The following is a 17024-nucleotide window of genomic DNA, read 5'->3' on the forward strand; positions in this document are numbered from 1 at the left end:
TATTTGAGCTTCATGCATTCAGAAGTAGGCACAGGTGGGATTTTGGCTTACATTTAAAAGATAATCTGTTCTAAGCAGGCCACTGTAAGAAGCAGTGTTTCATTATCATTTTAATGATCATTTTTCTGCTTTATTTTGTTCTCATCTGCTCTTTTAGAATAGTACAGACCTTAGCAAACCAATATCCACATCTTACCATCTACCTAGTGAATGCCATATTGCCTCCTTAATTAGCATATCTAGCTCAGAGGTTCTCAAATTTAAGTGTGTCAACAATCACTGGAAGGACACACTTAAACACAAAGGGTGCCGTTTTGGATTCAGAAAGTCTAAGATGAAAATCTCTTAAAGGCTATTAGTCAGACTTCTACCCTGAGTCACACTCCCTTCACTCTCTTTCACCTTCCTCAGGTAACATTGCACACACGGCGACCACCACTGTTCCATCAGGTTGGACTGTGTGACAGACAGGGTGCACTGCAATGTGCAGACTGGGGAAATGTCCTGCCTGTGCTTTGTCATCTCCTCCAACGGCATCCCACCCCCCCTTTCCCTCTTGCCATCCTGGGCAGCTTGGTTTGCTCCATCTTTTTTTTTTTTTTTTTTTTGGTTTTCTCTGTGGCTTTGGAGCCTGTCCTGGAACTCGCTTGGTAGTCCAGGCTGGTCTCGAACTCACAGAGATCCGCCTGCCTCTGCCTCCCGAGTGCTGGGATTAAAGGTGTGCACCACCAACACCCGGCTGGTTTGCTCCATCTTAACAGAGAACATATGACCAGCGTTCAGTGGCAATCAATGTGACACTCTCTCCAGGGAGAACTGAAATGCTAGCTCACTGCAGGATCCCAAAGGACAAATTCCTAACATTGATAATTTTAAATAATCAGAATGATCTCTCTGTATGAATTCCTATATACTATCTGCTCTCTGTATCAGCAAACTATATATGCATGGGTGGCACACTACTCATATAAAAACATTTAGAAAAAAGTTTACCTGTACTGAATGTGTACAGACTTTTTGCTCTTATTCCCAAGCAATGATGACATAAAGGACATTTAGGTCACATTAACCACTGTAAATTACCTAGACATGGTTTAATGTATATGGAAAACGTGCACAAATTATATGATGCTAAGTCATAATCATATTTTGGAACTCACCAGTGCCTTGGAACATATCCCCAGGAAACAGCAAAAGACAATACTGTGTGTGTATGTGTGAATGAACGTATATACACATTCACATAAGGCAAACAGAAGTTTTTCCTTGGCCATATTAAGGGCGACATTGATCTGAGTTTGGTAATTTTGGAAAGTTCAGGTTTTGATTCGTCTTGCAGATTCTTGCACACAAGCGGGGACAAAACCACATTGATTTATGTTTTCTGTGCCACTTTTCCTGCTCACACCTCTTTACTATCTGGCGTGCAAACGTGTGAGCGAGACACCTGGTGAAGGGAACTTTGGTATACAGTAGTAGAGACCTGGGATTACGCAGTTTTCCATGGCTCCTTTCATCAGTCTTTTTTTTTTTTTTCTTGAGTCCCCGGGTTCAAGGTTTGGATTATTTTACCGTGTGACAGTTATACGATGACTTACATTGTGCAACCAAAAGGAATAAACTAGGACTCCCGCTTTGACCTTTGTTGCCGACTGCACCGGCGGTTGGGGACATTTTTCTACAAGTTAGAAAGTGGGGAACGGACTTCCTGGCATCCGTCTTTCCTTCCCATCGCCTCCTCGTCCCTCCGGTCCCTCGGGCGTGGACACGAGGGACCTTCCTCCTCGCCCCGTTAACAAAACAAAAGCAGCAGAGGGAGGCCGGCGCCGAGCCCCTCGGCGTGGAGGGAGCGCGCCACGCGTCCCCGGCCGCTCCGAGGAGGATGGGGGGGGGGAGCCGGCCACGCCTCCTCGCGCGCGCGCCCGCCGCCCCGCCGCCGCTTCCTGCCCGCCCGGGCTGCTTTCCCTAGCCTCCCTCCAGGCGCGCTCCCGGACGGCGCCTGCGCAGAAGCCTCGGGCTCCTGCCCCCTCCCTTCCTCCGCGCCCCGCCCTCCTTTCTCCCTCTCTCCCGGTCTCTCTCTCTCTCTCTCTCTCTCGGGTTTTGCTCCCGAGAGCGGCGGGCAGGCAGCCTTCGAGTCGGCTTGTGCGAACCCGCCCCCTTCCTCCGCCCCTCCCAGCGCCCGGGTTCCAGCCGGCGGAGATGAGGCTGCGGCGGCCGCGGCTCGGGCAGCCCCGGCGGTGGCTGCGGTGGGGGCGGCCGGAACCCGGGCCTTGAGGCGCGGCGGCGGAGGAGGAGGCAGCGCTGCCCCGGCCACTGCAGCGGGCTTCCCTTCCTCTTTAGCGCAGCCAGGAAGTTTGGCGCCCCGTGCATGTGTGCGCGTGAGTGTGGGTGTGCGCGGCCAGCCCGGGGAGCGTTTCTGCAGTGGCGCTGGGCTTTTTTGCCCGCGTCGCTTCCCGTAAGCCAGCGGCCGCCGAGGAGCTTGGGCTGTGGCCGGAGGAGGGGGCGCGGCGGCGGCGGCGGCGGGCGCTCTCCTTTTGTTGTTGTTTCCTCTGCTTGGAGAGCTGAAGGGGGGACGCGCCTGGGTGGGGCGGCTCGCGGCCCGGGCCTGCTGGCCCCCGGGGCTCCCGGGCGGCCGGGGTAGCTAGAGGAGAGCGGGCTTCAACATGATGGCGGCCGAGGCCGGCAGTGAAGAAGGCGGCCCGGCCACCGCGGGGGCCGGAGGCGGAGCGGCCGCGGGCTCCAGCACCTACCCGGCCCCGTGCCGGGTGAAGTGTCCCGCGGCCCTGCCGCTGGCAGCCGCCCCGTGCCCCGGGCTGGCAGACGCCGCCGACCTGGCTGCGGCCCTGGGCGGCGGAACCGCGATGGGGTCCGGGTTCCTGGGGACGGGGCCAGCGGCGGGTGTCCTGGGGGGCGCCGCCGCCGCCGCCGCTGCTGGCGTGGCGGGTGCCGCCGCCGCGGGACCTGCCGGGGACGGTGCTTTCACCAAGGGGACTCTGTCGTTGTCTGCCGAGACCCTCGGGCCGGGTGGCGGATTCCCTCCTCTGCCGCCGCCGCCTCAGCTGCCCCCTTTGGGCTCCGGCCTGGGGACGGTGGATGAAGGTGACTCCCTCGATGGACCTGAGTACGAGGAGGAAGAGGTGGCTATACCGCTGACCGCACCTCCCACCAACCAGTAAGTCCAAAATGCTGTGGAGGGACTGGGGGAAGCTGGTTCCATGAAAGAAATGGGCAGGAGGGAGCAAAACAGACCGTCCTCCTGCGGCTATAGTTTGTTTGAAAAGTTTTGAACTCTTCAGGTTCCATATATAGGGATTTAATTTGATCAGACGTCTTCTCTACAGGCACTGTCCCTGGCGTCCTCGCGTGTTTATTGCTCTTCTGGGAAGGCGTAAAGTTTTTCAGATGGGAAGCATGGGAAACTGTATCCAGTGAGAACCGGATATGGTTCTGCCCCTTCCTAATTGAGATAGTGTCCGGCATTCAGCAGAACTTGGCACTGTAAAGGCAGCCGCTGTCTATGCTAACTCCCATGCTCCCTGCTGAAACTATATATATAGTGAGAACCATGAGTACAGGTGTTTAAATGGGTATTGCATTAATGTAACTTGAAATTCATTGGTTAGAATGTTTTGTTTTTGCTGCAGTTGCAAATCCCTACTTAATGTCTAGTAGAAGCTTGTGATTCAGAAAAGACTAGATCACTTTAGAGAAGCAGCAGAGAATGGAAAGAAGTTCTGTGAATTACAGGTGTGATTAAGGGCCCATATGCTTAACACTATCTTGTTCCTTAAACTTATTTGTTAGTATTCATGTAATACTTACACTTATTTGTTAGTATTCATGTAATACTTCTATACTAAGACAGTATAAAACATTAAAATAAAACAGGGTCGTGACTGATGCTGTATTCTGTTTGGAAATTAATTTTGGTAGTTTATTGTGAATTAATTAGGGAAATTATTTTCCCTTTTAATTTAAAGTTGTCTCCTTAATGTTCTTTTCATAAGTGAAATAGGTATGTCTTTGTAAGTGTAGGTTGATCTTGATGAGGGAAAAGTGTTGATGGGAAGTGGTAGTAATAGGCAAAGCATGTTTTATAGAGCCTTCGAATCAGCCATAATTGACCTTTAGAATTTCAACAACATTGGTGAATATTCCGATAAAAGATTTGGTTCATATATTGACACTTTCTGGACACTTGAGAAGTTTTCTTTGGGAGGGTCAACTTCTTAAGAGGCTTAAGAAATGACCTAAAAACAATCAGGGAAGCATTTTGTAATAATAATCCATTTTGATTTAAGCTACATTTACTCCTCTTTTGAGTGGGTGTTATGATTTAGAAATGCGTTGGTCAGAATGCTTTGTGTTTGTTGACGTTTGCAAATTTCAATTTAGGTCAGTTTTGGTACTTCCAAGCCATGGTAAAAGGATGGTATGTTCCTTTTATGTTATTCAGCACAAAGTGTAACCTCTCTTTTCTAATTTTAATCTAATTTATGTCTGTGTAGTCTGTCCCGGGAATATTCTGTGTTAAAAACTTTTACAACATTGTGTGTATACCTTTTTGGCAAAATGAGTTATGTTTTTATTATAATAAAATGCAGTTTTTTAATACTGAGAGAATGTGGTCTTATGGCATTTTTGTAATTGAATTTGATTTAGGTATATTTAGAACCTTGGTTTTTTTTTAAAGGCATTTGAAACTTTATTTTTATGAGTGTTTGTCTGCATGTATGTATGTGCATTGTGACAGTGTCCAGTGACAGAGGCCAGAAAAGAGGGCATCAGATTTCCTGGAACTGGAGTTGTAGAGGGTTGAGAGAGAGCTCCTCTGTGGATGATGGGAAGCAAACACTGCTCCTCTGGAGGAACAGCAAGTTCTTTTAACTGCCGAGCCATCCCTCCATCCCAGTGTGTTATTCTTAAGTTATTTCTAGTAGATTCAGTTCACTTTGCTCTTTAAACAGGCTGTCACTCTAGTGGAGGATGGCTTGTAACTAACTCACCATGTGACCCAAGCTATCCTTGATTTGTGGTGATCCCTTTCAGCCTCCCAAGTGCTGGCATAGTAGGCTTGAGCTGTCATAGTCCCTTTCTAGGTTATAATATGCTTTAAAAGAGGAATTTAAACTTGATAGCAAAATGGAATGGAAAAATACAGATTATTTTCACACTAAATTTTTAGATTAAGCACGATTATTTGGAGAAAATTTTGTTTGTGAGAAATCTATTAGAAGTGATATTTTATTTTAAATATATTTAAAAATGAACATAAAGTTTGGTGAAGAGTTTTTATATTCTTTCCTTTTTCTTCTTTTTTTTTTTTTTAAGACGGTTCCTCTGTATAATACCTCTGGCTGTCCTGGAACTAGCTCTGTAGACCAGACTAGAACGGAACTCAAGAGATCCCCCAGCCTCTGCCTCACTAGTGCTGGCATTAAAGGCTTGTACCACCACTCCCTCCCAGCTGAGTTGTTCATATTCTAAAAAGTCCTCTATGCTTTTAATGTATATCTATTTATATAAATCTTTGTTATTTTTGAGATTGTAATTTAATTACATTTCTCCCTTTCCTTTCTTCCCTCCAAGCCCTCCCATATACAACTCCCTGACATCCTTCAAATTCATAGCTTTTTTTCATTGCTACTGCCTGCATGTTTGTGTTTGTGTATATACTGTCGGGTCATATATAGCTTTCATAATTCTCTTAGTGTTGTGAATCAAACCCACGGCTTTATAGTATTTAGACAAATACTCTACCACTGAACTATATCCCTAGGCAAATTTTTCCAGTATGTTTTTAAAATTTATTACTAATTATACAAGTTCACCTTTCTTCCTTCTTACTATAAGGTTTATTCTTATCTAAAGTGAGTTGCAAGGAAGCTTAGCTCCAAACTAATGTTCAGGAGACTCAGTTCCCTCTGTCTAGTGTGCAGTGGTTCTCTCGGAGGTCAAAGACCCTTCTTTCACAGGGGTTGCCAAAGACCATCAGAAAACACAGGTATTTACATTATGATTCATAGCAGTAGCAAAAGTACAGTTATGAAGGAGCAACAAAAATAATTTTGGGGGGTCACCCTAACAACTGTATTACATGGATGTAGCATTAAGAAGGTTGAGAACCACTGAGCTAGTGGTTCTGTCATCGTCTTTTCTGTTTGATGTGTGTATATGCATGTATTTGTCTGAGTGTGGCACACATGTGTGGTATATGCTCATGTATGTGTGGATGTTCATGGCTGTGTGTGTAGTACAGAAAAGGCCGTCGGGTGTTCTCAGTCACTTTTCACCTTCTTTGAAGCCAGATCTCTCCCCAAAACTTGAGATCAAATTTACTTTGGCTAGGCTAGTGGCCAGCATATTTACTTACTCTGTTCTCATAAATAGTTCCCCCAAATAACAATATAATTTTCTTATCATAAAAGAAAGTTCTGCCTACCAGTTCTTTTGGTATAGAGATACCTTTATTAGTAACTAGTTTTTCTTCCCTCCCTCCCTCCCTCCCTCCCTCCCTCCCTCCCTCCCTCCCTCCCTCCCTCCCCTTCCCTCCTTCCTTCCCTGACCTCCCCTTCCCTTCCCCTCTCCTCTCTCCCTCCTTAAATCAGATCTCAAGATGTTGCCGAGGCTGAGCTTGCATTTTTGGTATCAAGTGATCATCTTGTTTGAGCTTCTTGAGTAGCTGAGTTTTATGGATGGCACTTCACTGACTCAAAAATACTATTTTACTTAATTTTTTTGTTTATTTACTTATTTGAGACAAGCTATTACAAGGTACTGCATGCTAGTCCAGGGTTAGCTATCCTCCTGTCTCAAGTACTGGGATTACAAGTGTGTGGCATGCTTCACTCAAGTGCATGTGTGTGCATGAACAAGTCATTCATCCCTTCCTCTTGTCTTGCCATGTAGCTCAGCTTCCTTGTCCTTGAACTCTTATTTTTCTTGCTTAACCTCCTGAGTGCTGGGATCACAGATTTTCTTACTTAAGTTTTGTAAGTATTCAATGAAAGTTGATGCCATACTAATATGTAATAGAGGGAATACTTGAGTGATGGAGCTGGAAGTAAGTGATGGAGAAACAAAGATTATTTCTTACCCAAAATACTTGGGTCAGTTATTTAAAATTTCAACTTGTCAAAATCTAGGATATGTGTGTGTGTTTTATCAATCCAATTGAATATTCTGAATTTGAATCTATTTAAAATTTTGATGTTTAGATTAGGGATATTAAATCTGTACTTTACAATTAGACTTTGTCAGGACTGTCAGCTCCCCAATAATGGCACTTCTTATTAGTTATGAAAGCTTGGCTGATGGCATAGGCTTGTTTCTAACTAGTTCTTATAGCTTAAGTTAACCCACTTCTATTAATTTACTTTCTGCCTCATGGCTTTATTACCTCATTTCTATAGTGCCCATCCTGCTCGCTCTGTATCTCATGGCATCTCTGCCCTTCTTCCTGGTCTATTAACTGTTCAGCTTTTTATTAAACCAACCAGAGTGACATCTTCAGTGTACAAAAAGATTACTCATTCCATAGCATTTCCCCCCTTTTGTTGAAATAACAGGGAAAGGTTTAAACTATAACATACTAAAACTATATACAATAAGAACAATTATCAGGTATTGCCTAAATAGAAAGGAAAGGTATTTAACAAATGAAACTTGTTATATACAATAAGAGCAATCATAAAGCAAGAGTCACATTCACAGTAGCCAGTTCATCTGCATTTGGCATATTTGCAGAAAATATTACATTATCTATTCTATCTTGATGAGTTCAAAGCTCTGTATCTAATTTACCTTGTATTGTAACTAAGGAAAATTGCAACTATAACTACCTAGTCTTCAACTTCATCAGAAATCCTAGAAGGATATAGTATTGCCTGAGTAAACAGGAAGTGCAGTGCAAGCCACTTCCAAACCAGAAGAGATGACAGATATCTGACTGTCTAGACAGCAATGTTGGGGCATCCAATCTTCAGCCCATAGTTCTAGAATATCTGACAGGTTCTTCTATGGAGCAGGACTGTCCCTCCTTGCCTTGGCAATGTTCAACAGTCTTTTTTCTTTGCGTCTTTTACAGTTTGTATATCATACTGTCAACAATCAAGGAAAGAGCAGTTTCTTGTTCAAATAACTAGTTTTGGCACATTGAAAGCAAATTTCATATGGAAATTGTTCAGTGCTCATCATCATCTCTGAAGTAAATAGGTGCTGCCAGGAACAGATGTATCTCATTGTTTTGAAATCACTATGGTAACAAAACCATTTTAACTGCCATATTCTGTATGTCTTTGAAATGCTTGAAGACCATCTAATTATCTAAAATATATCTGTTTGACATTGAAAAATATACCTAACATGACTACAAGTTTGATTGTTACAGGTGATCAACTACTATCTTGCATTTTTTTATTATCTTAAATAGTTTGTAGTAACAAATTTCAAGGGCTAGAAATTTATATTTCCTTGTTAAATGTTAAGGTCAATACCTTAAACAAGAGTAAAAATGTATGTACAGTATGTTCTAACAAAAGTAACCTTAAGTTTGTATCAGTATACAAAAATCCATGCCAATGTTTAATATGTGAGACCAGTGGTTGTTCAAAACTAGACTCAACAATCCACCCTTTTATCTCACCATCTTTACACTTATCTCCCCTTTTTCTTCAGAAAGATCCCTGAATGTAATCTCCTCTGTTCAGCTTCTTTTCCTGACCATTACTTGGAGAGGCTGGATCATGTGAGCCACACGTTTTCATTGTTGTCTGGTCCTCTTGCTCTGAAAACATACAAACTTTCAAAGGATATATATACATATGTCAAAGGATATATATATATATCTGTATTAACACAAATATGGAATGTGCAGTGTGCACAAGTCAATTAAAGATGAATTTTTTGTTTTATGTTTGAGCAGATAAAATGTAGGACACCTGTCTTGTAGTTTTCTAGGTTTATTTTATGTCTGTGGCCAGGATTTTCATGGGATTTTTGATCAAACCTGATCACTTAACTTGGAAGGAATCCACATTTCATTCAGTAATCTGTTTACATGGTTTTTTCCTGTCTGGGTCTGCTTTACTGTGTATCTGTGACCTTTTCTGTCTGCATGAGCAAACCTTAAACTGTGTCTCTGTACTGAGGCCCTCACGAGAAACTACAGAACTAAGAAGCTGCATTTGCCTCAGTTTTTGTGTGTTTGGAACCATTTTTATTAAAGTTTTCTCAGGTTTTATGTGGAAATACTCACCTGGATGTTGGATACCACATATAATCACACGTTTTCATCAGGACTGTGGGCTCCCCAGTAATGACAGACTTCTTATTAATTATGAAAGTTGGATCGATAGCTTATTTCTAACTAGTTCTTATAACTTAAATTAACCCATTTCTATTAATATACTTTATGCCTGGTGGCTTTATTACCTCATTTCTGTAATGCCCGTCCTGCTTGCTTTGCATCTCTTGGTGTCTCTGCCCTTCTTCCTGGTGTACTCTGTGCCTAGGGATTCTGCCAGTCTATTGTCCAGTCTTTTATTAAACCAATCAGAGTGTACAAAAAGATTACTCCACAACAGTACTTTGCTTATTTTTCTTTGTTTTTTCTCATCTATGATGAAATACACATGCACTATTGAAAAGTTAATAATACCTCAAGGCTAGCTGTCATGTTTTTCTGGATTGAATTATGTCTCTGCCAGTGTTCATCTTGAAGCCCTAATCCGTGGTATGACTATATTTGTTGATAGTGCTTGTAAAGCAGTAATTATATTAAATGGCTCATAAATAGCATGGTTCACAAATTTAGCAGGACTGCTGTCTTTTCAGAAGAGATGCTGGGAGTATGCACATACAGAGAATAGTTCATGTCTTGATACTGAGAGGTTCACGATCTAGAGTCAAGGAGTGAAGCCAGCCTTGCTAGCTAGCATCTTGGTCTTTTACATTGTAGCTCCCAGAAGACTGAAACAGCACTGCAGTTGTTCAAGACTATGCTGTCTTGTTTGCTATCGTTTTGCTTTTCTTTTTTTTTATGGCGTCTTGAATTGAACCAAGGTTAATTCTACATATTAAAAATTGAGATAGGTGACTTTATGGAGGCAGTTAAACAAATATTACTTTGAGAAGAGCTGTCATTTTATTCCTTTTGTCATGTAGAAACGAAAACCTTGTGCTGTTTTACCCTTTTTGTGTGTCAGCAACATTTATTTTTCGGTTATATTTATGTTGACAAGATATGGCAGATTCAGGGTGGTATGATAGACTATATCTGTGCTAAGAGATGGAAATATTTAAATTTATGTCTGTTATTATATGAAAATCAAAAGTCCTATGGATGGAATATTGCTACAGCAAATTTTCTGTATTATGTATTTGTTTTAACATTCAATTAAATTTATTACAGTATTTTTCATCTTCAAGAATATCATACATGCATGCAATATATTTTGATCCTTTACACTCCTCCTCTTAACTACTCTTACGACCATCTTCACCCTCCCTCAACTTCTTGCCCCACCCCTACATAACCAATTGAGTTTGATTTGTGATACTCATATATGCATGATTGTGAGGCCACCCACTGGAGCATGGTTGACATACCAGGGACCTCCCACACCCTTTCTTCACGAGACGCTGTCACCCATCAGTACTCAGTTAGAGGTGTGTATTTCTACCAGAATGTTGACTAGCTTGCTCTTGTGCAGGCAATCACAGCTGCTCTGATACTGTTGTCTGGGGGTGGGGGCGCTGGCAGTCTCCAGCAGTACAGCCTTTTTGAGAGAAATCCATGGAGTTGACATAAACTAGACTTTTCTATTTGAGGGGTTTTAAGGGAAAAAGACACACATTCTCTTGATGACTTCCTGTTTCATTCCTGTTCTCTCACGTTTTTTCTCTGTTCTTTTTACTGATACTTTTTTCCCTACAGCTTATATATTCCAACAAATTGTTTCAGGCAGTATAGAAATTATAATGTGTTTACATTCTGTTTTTCAAGCAAATGATTACAACAAATACAAAACAAATGATTACAACAAATGAAAAAAAAAGCATATTTTCCATAGCCCTTACGTGAATAAAGAGTTTATGTACTACAGATGAAAAACAAATTATCCCAACAACCCACATGCATTCATACCCAAGCAACTTATTAAAGATTAACTGTGTGGGCAAGCAAGGTATTCTTGTCAGGTCTTTTATTGGCTGCATTTTGCTGTTACAAAGAAAGGCTCAATTACTTTATTACTTATCTTGAAAGGTAATCTTATCAGGAACCTTAACGGAATCACAAATCTAAACTTTTATATATGAAAACGAATCAGTCAGCTCTTCTTTAAATCTTTAGGATACATACCCACTCATTGATGTTAATTAAAGTTAGAAATTAGAAGGGAGGAGGGAGGAACCGAGCCTGGGTACAGAACCAGGACCGGAGCCAGGGACGGAGCACAAGCCATGGAGAGCACCTTAACTATAGTTTATTACAGCAAGACCAAAAGGGGGAGACAGACATGAGAGGGAGACTAAGGTAAGGGGAGTGAGAGATAAGAGAGGATGAGAGAGTGTGAGTGGGCAGGGTCCTTTGCACCTGCATGTAGACTGGTTCTCATGGAACTCTGGGCTGGCCAGAGAACTGCCTGAGTGAATCCTGCCAGGTAGCAGGGCAGGCCAGAGTAATGCCTGAACCTTTCATTCTCACCTTTGCTTATTAAAAAGAGGTGGGGGTGTTAGACGTGGTAGGTTAGGGAATAAGGACATTGAGTTCTTAAGACTGCTTCCTGCTGACCTGGGGGGCATCAACCATCTTTGAGGGACCTGAGAAAGCTGGGGTGTTTCCATGTCCTGGGGTAGCTGGTTGCTCCATCACAGTCCAGGCTCTGTGGAACTCTGGCATCTCTGTAAATCTGGCAAGATGTTAGCAGAGTGGAGGACAAGGTTAAGTTTAGAAAAATTTTCTTAGGTCCTGGTATTTGAGGGAAGATTGTAAGATGAGGGAGGGGTTCCCAAGGGGTTCCAAGATGAGGAGAGGGAATCCTGGGACCAGGGGAGAGGTTGAATATTTATTTGGAGTGAATCTCACCTGTTTTGATCGGTTCAATTTGGCTCCCTGGAACTTAAAAGAATCCTTTGAGTTTGTGAAAACATAAACATTTGACACATTACTAGCATATTTCATAGAAATGACTTGGCTGAAAGCATTACCATTTTTAAAACTGATAGATATTTTTAGCACAATGAAAGCACTGTAATTTTGAGCTTATAGTTTTGATCTTATAGTGGCATAGATGTTTAGTACTCAGTTGGAGTTGTATTAATAGCTTATCAGAACTTTATTAATATTAAAACTATGAACAGTAGCATAATGAAAGAGAAATCTGGAACATATTTCATTCTTTTTAATGTCTTAACTTACTTTATTACATTACCATCTTATATAGATAAACCTTAGAATACCTGTCCTGAAATCTGTTTTGTGACAGAGCTTTGCTTTGTCTGTTACTGTAAATTGGCAAAGCTACCAGTTGTCAAAAGCATCAGAGTTCTTGAGAAGGATAAAATTTACCTGAGATTGGAGAATGAACTTACTAGCTGACTGCATGGACAGCCACCCCCAAGGTCCTCCACAGTTGTTGAAGTTAGAGGCTTTAAGAACACCCGCCTGTGAATTGGGAACTTTTTAGGAAGACTTCCCTGCTGCTGACCCAAGCAACATGGAGAAAGTCGATTCCACTGTCCTCTTGTTCACTGTGGAGTCCTTTGCAGCAGTTGAGGTGAAGGGAAGGATTGGTCAGTGGCCAGTGTTGTCACTTAGTTTCTTCAGTGCCCACCAGTCTTAGAGGAAATGGGATGGTGCCAGCAGCTGGCCTGTCTCTCTCTTTCTTTTTTATAAAACATTTAAATGCCATGTTCTCTAGATCTCTGAGCATTTGAGGGCTGTCTGTTTAGTATGTGTTAGCAGATAAAATGTATCTTTAGTGACTTGACTTAAGCACATAGATGACTAGAGAAAAATCCCCTTTTGTAATAGCTTTACCTTTGTTAACAGCTTACAGATAGGACTGGGTGCCATAAATATTTTGTATTTAAAGATAAAACAATTTAGAAATATTTGGTACTTAGTATAGTTGAATTTAAATTGTATATAGAGTTACCTTACATTCCTTAAACAGTGGCTACATCTAGATACATTAAACAGGACTGGGTAAAAGTGTAAGAAGGAAGGACCAGAGTGTACTTTCTGATTTGTAGGTTGTAGCAGACAGACAGATTTAAAGAGACAGTCAGTGACGAGAATGCAGATCCATTGCAGATAGAGCAGGGGACCCTGGAAAGGCACAGTATTCCATAAACAAGCCATGCACAACAGGACCAGTGAAGGAAGGAATTAGAGATAAAAATAAAAGAGCAAAAGGGACAGAAATAAAAGACAAAAATAAAATAAAAAGCAAAGATAAATTGTATCTGTCATCAGGCTTTGTCAGCAGAAACTGGCTAGACTGAGTGGGCATGTTTCTGTCTGTCTGCCAGCAGAAGTGGCATTTTTTCTCCACCAGTGAGGCAGAAAGACGTGTGACCACCATAGGTCTAACATTCATTAGAATGTTGCAATGGAGAGACCCTTGGTGGGTCTGAGCAGTACAAAACCCAAAAACATCAAACATCATGGGAAAAAATGAAAACTCTAAGAGCATCCCTACAGACGCTAACACAGGCCAGGCCATTGAGAGCTGCTAGCATCTGTATCGAGAAGAAATATGATAGATGTGTAGCTGGATATAAAAGAGGAATTTGCCATTCTAAGCTGAATGAGCAGGAGAGAGACAAAACAGGACACTCCCAGGTGGAAGGTGGTTCCTGTCCTGAGACAGGTTTAGCCTCAGTGGCAAGTGGCAGGAAGCCTCTGTGGCCAGCAGGAGTTTTAACATGCAGGAAAGAGTGAGTGAAACAGACAAGTGAAAAAGAGTAGAGGCCGCATCCCCAACCATGGATCACTGGTGGAATGTAGGGTGTCAAAAGTGGGCACATGGTTTGATATGGGGGGGTTGGTCCAGCTTCCATGAGAGAGGCAGAGATCCAAAACCTATAACCGCCAGCGTCCTAGAGACTAAGGGAGAATCGATGTAAAAGGCACCAATTGATTTCCGTGATTCGTCAAACATGGTCAGGGCCAAAGCTCCTAGAGTTGAGAGACACACGAGGCCACCCAGTACTGGTATTCTGGTATTTTTGACTAATCCGAAAACAAAAGAGACCACAAAAGTCCTAACTCATGGAAGTAAGGGAGGGCTTACCAGACATGGCGATGGTGAATGGAAGAATTCAGATATCCTTAGTTGGAAAAGTGACTGAGTTGAAGTTTACAGGTTGTCGACGTCTTAGTCAGATCAGGAGGAGATGCCGGGAAAAACCTGCCCAGTCTTGGCACCATATGTTGTTAATTAGTTTAAAGTTAGAAATTAGAAATTAGAAGGGAGAAGGGAGGAACACGAGCCTGGGTACAGAACCAGGACCGGAGCCAGGGACGGAGCACAAGCCATGGAGAGCACCTTAACTATAGTTTATTACAGCAAGACCAAAAGGGGGAGACAGACATGAGAGGGAGACTAAGGTAAGGGGAGTGAGAGATAAGAGAGAGGATGAGAGAGTGTGAGTGGGCAGGGTCCTTTGCACCTGCATGTAGACTGGTTCTCATGGAACTCTGGGCTGGCCAGAGAACTGCCTGAGTGAATCCTGCCAGGTAGCAGGGCAGGCCAGAGTAATGCCTGAACCTTTCACTGATCAGTAGGTTTTTTTTTTTTTTGGTTTTATTTGTGTGTGTGTGTGTGTGTGTGTGTGTGTGTGTGTGTGTGTGTGTGTGTGTGTGTTTTAATATCAGGAGATTGAGGGCAGAAATGAGTATAAGGAATTAATTGTCACATTTGATTATTAACCAGACCTAGCATGGGGAGCTAGCTAACATCAGGCTGTTTCATATCTTTGACACTAGCCTAATGAGTCAGAGAGCTCAGCTGTATGTTCTTGTGAACTTGAGTTTATTTTTGAGGTTAATTATCTTAAAACTATTAGCAAGGTATCCCATAGAACCTGAAGTTGTTTTGAAGCTTTGTTTTATCTAATGGTACATGATGGCTTCTTTTCAGCATTAGGAGAATTAGAGTCGGCCTGGCGCCTGGACTCAGGTGCTTTCCTTTGTCATTAATCTGAGCAGCTCCTAAGGTAGAGCTCTCAGGCCTCAGCTGTGAGACTTATCCTTGTATTTGTTTCTATTCATCAAAACTCTGTATAGGCTATCATCATTATTATCATCAAATTAGACAGTACAGTTTAGGGAGGGGTCATCTTGGCAATCCACAGGTGAAAATGCCCAGTAGAATGGGACCTTTCCAAGAGATAGACACACTATATACAGGCAGTGGAGATCTCCCCATATCCAGTCACACCATGCTGGATAGCAGAGAAAGAGAATTCTTGCAGACAAGTAACTGCACAGCAGAAGCAAAAGATATTCCGGGGTCTGCAGCCCTGTGACCTTGCCAAAACAAGATTGTCCCATCAGAGAGGTTCCTTCTGGTGGGCTGAAACTTGGAACTTAGGTTGTCACTCGCTGCCCCTTTGGAATGGCATGTGAGTTCATTAATGCAGTAGTTCTGTCATATCCAGAAGAGAGCCATTTTGTCCCAGTCTTCCCTTGACCTCTGGCTCTTTCCATCCCCTATTCTGAGATACTCACTGAGCCTTGGGGAGATTTGCGATGTAGTTTTTTATTGATGAGTACTTCATAGACACATATTTTCTGCACTTGACCCGTTGTGAGTTTCTACATTAACTGTTATTCACTGCACAAAGAAATTTCTTGGATGACATATAAGCACAGGACTTATCTGGGTGTGTATATATTTTTTAATTTAAAATTTCCCCCATCTTTGTGTGGATATATGTATGTATGGGTGCACACCCCACTGCACATGTATAGAGATCAGAGGACAACTTGTGGGAGTTGCTTCTCTCCTTCTGACATGTGTGCCCTGGGGATCACACTTAGGGCAGCAGGCTTGGTGGCAGGTGTCTTTACTGGCTGAGTAATTTTACCATCCTCAGTCATACTGGTAACATCCTCTTTCTCGAGTACATCTGTCTCAAACTACAGAAAGGGGCTAGAAAGACTCCTTTTAATGCCTGTAATTTTTGTAGGTGTAATTCATTAGACTGGAATCACAATCAAGAACCTTGTGTAACAGAATCATATCTGTTCTTTGTTCTGTACTATCAGAGTACTGATTTTCACTTTTTAAGATAACATTTCTCTTGAGGTGATTAAACATTTAACATGACACTAAGAAAGCAATCACAGAGCCAGGTGTGGTGGTGCATACCTTTAATCCCAGAGCTCAGGAGGCAGAGGCAGGCAGTCTCTTGAGTTTGAGGCCACTGTGGTCTATATAGTGACTTTTAGCATAGCCAGAGCTACATAGCGAGATCCTGTATTAAAAAGCAAATAAACAATGGAATCCTGAAATTTGCAGGCAAATGCATGGCACTAGAAGAAACCATCCTGAGTGAGGTAACCTAGTCACAAAAAGAGAAACATGGCATGTACACTCTCATATATGGATTTTAGACATAGATCTGGGGAGTGCCAGCCTACAGTCCCATGGCCAGAGAGTCTGGGAAACAGAACCTTCATTCAGTGGCTGATGGAAGCAGAGGCAGACTCCCACAGCTAAGCACTGAGCTGAACTCAAGAAATCCAGTGACAGAGAGGGAGGACTGATGAGCAAAGGAGTTAAGACTGGACTGGTTTAACCCAGCCCAGAAACAGCTGACCTGACAAGGGGTAGCTTTTGAATCCCAGACTGATGCCTGGGAATCCAGCATGGGACTGATCAAGATCCCCTGAATGTGAGTGTCAGTGAGGAGGCCTAGGTTATCTATTGAGCCTTGGGTAGTAGATCAGTATTTATCCCGGGTATACAAATGGACTGTGGACTCCCATCCAACAATGAGAGATGCACTCT

General features: G+C 42.6%; 1 protein-coding gene across 2 annotated transcripts in view; it reads left to right on the plus strand.

Moving 5' to 3' along the window:
- Positions 1–2055: 2055 nt before the first annotated feature.
- The window catches only part of Rasa1 (RAS p21 protein activator 1), a 76149-nt gene continuing 61180 nt past the window's right edge, over positions 2056–17024 (plus strand). The window contains exon 1 of one of the 2 annotated variants that reach the window (XR_005869873.1): positions 2056–3172. Coding sequence is in view for 1 of the 2 variants with exons in the window: in XM_005065683.4 (XP_005065740.1) it covers positions 2664–3172 (509 nt within the window). In the remaining variant the exon portion in view is untranslated. The remainder of the gene's footprint in view (positions 3173–17024) is intronic. The other variant, XM_005065683.4, reaches the window with a different exon arrangement.

Source organism: Mesocricetus auratus, unplaced genomic scaffold (genome assembly GCF_017639785.1).
Source record: "Mesocricetus auratus isolate SY011 unplaced genomic scaffold, BCM_Maur_2.0 Super-Scaffold_100020, whole genome shotgun sequence".
Taxonomy (NCBI): Eukaryota; Metazoa; Chordata; class Mammalia; order Rodentia; family Cricetidae; genus Mesocricetus; species Mesocricetus auratus.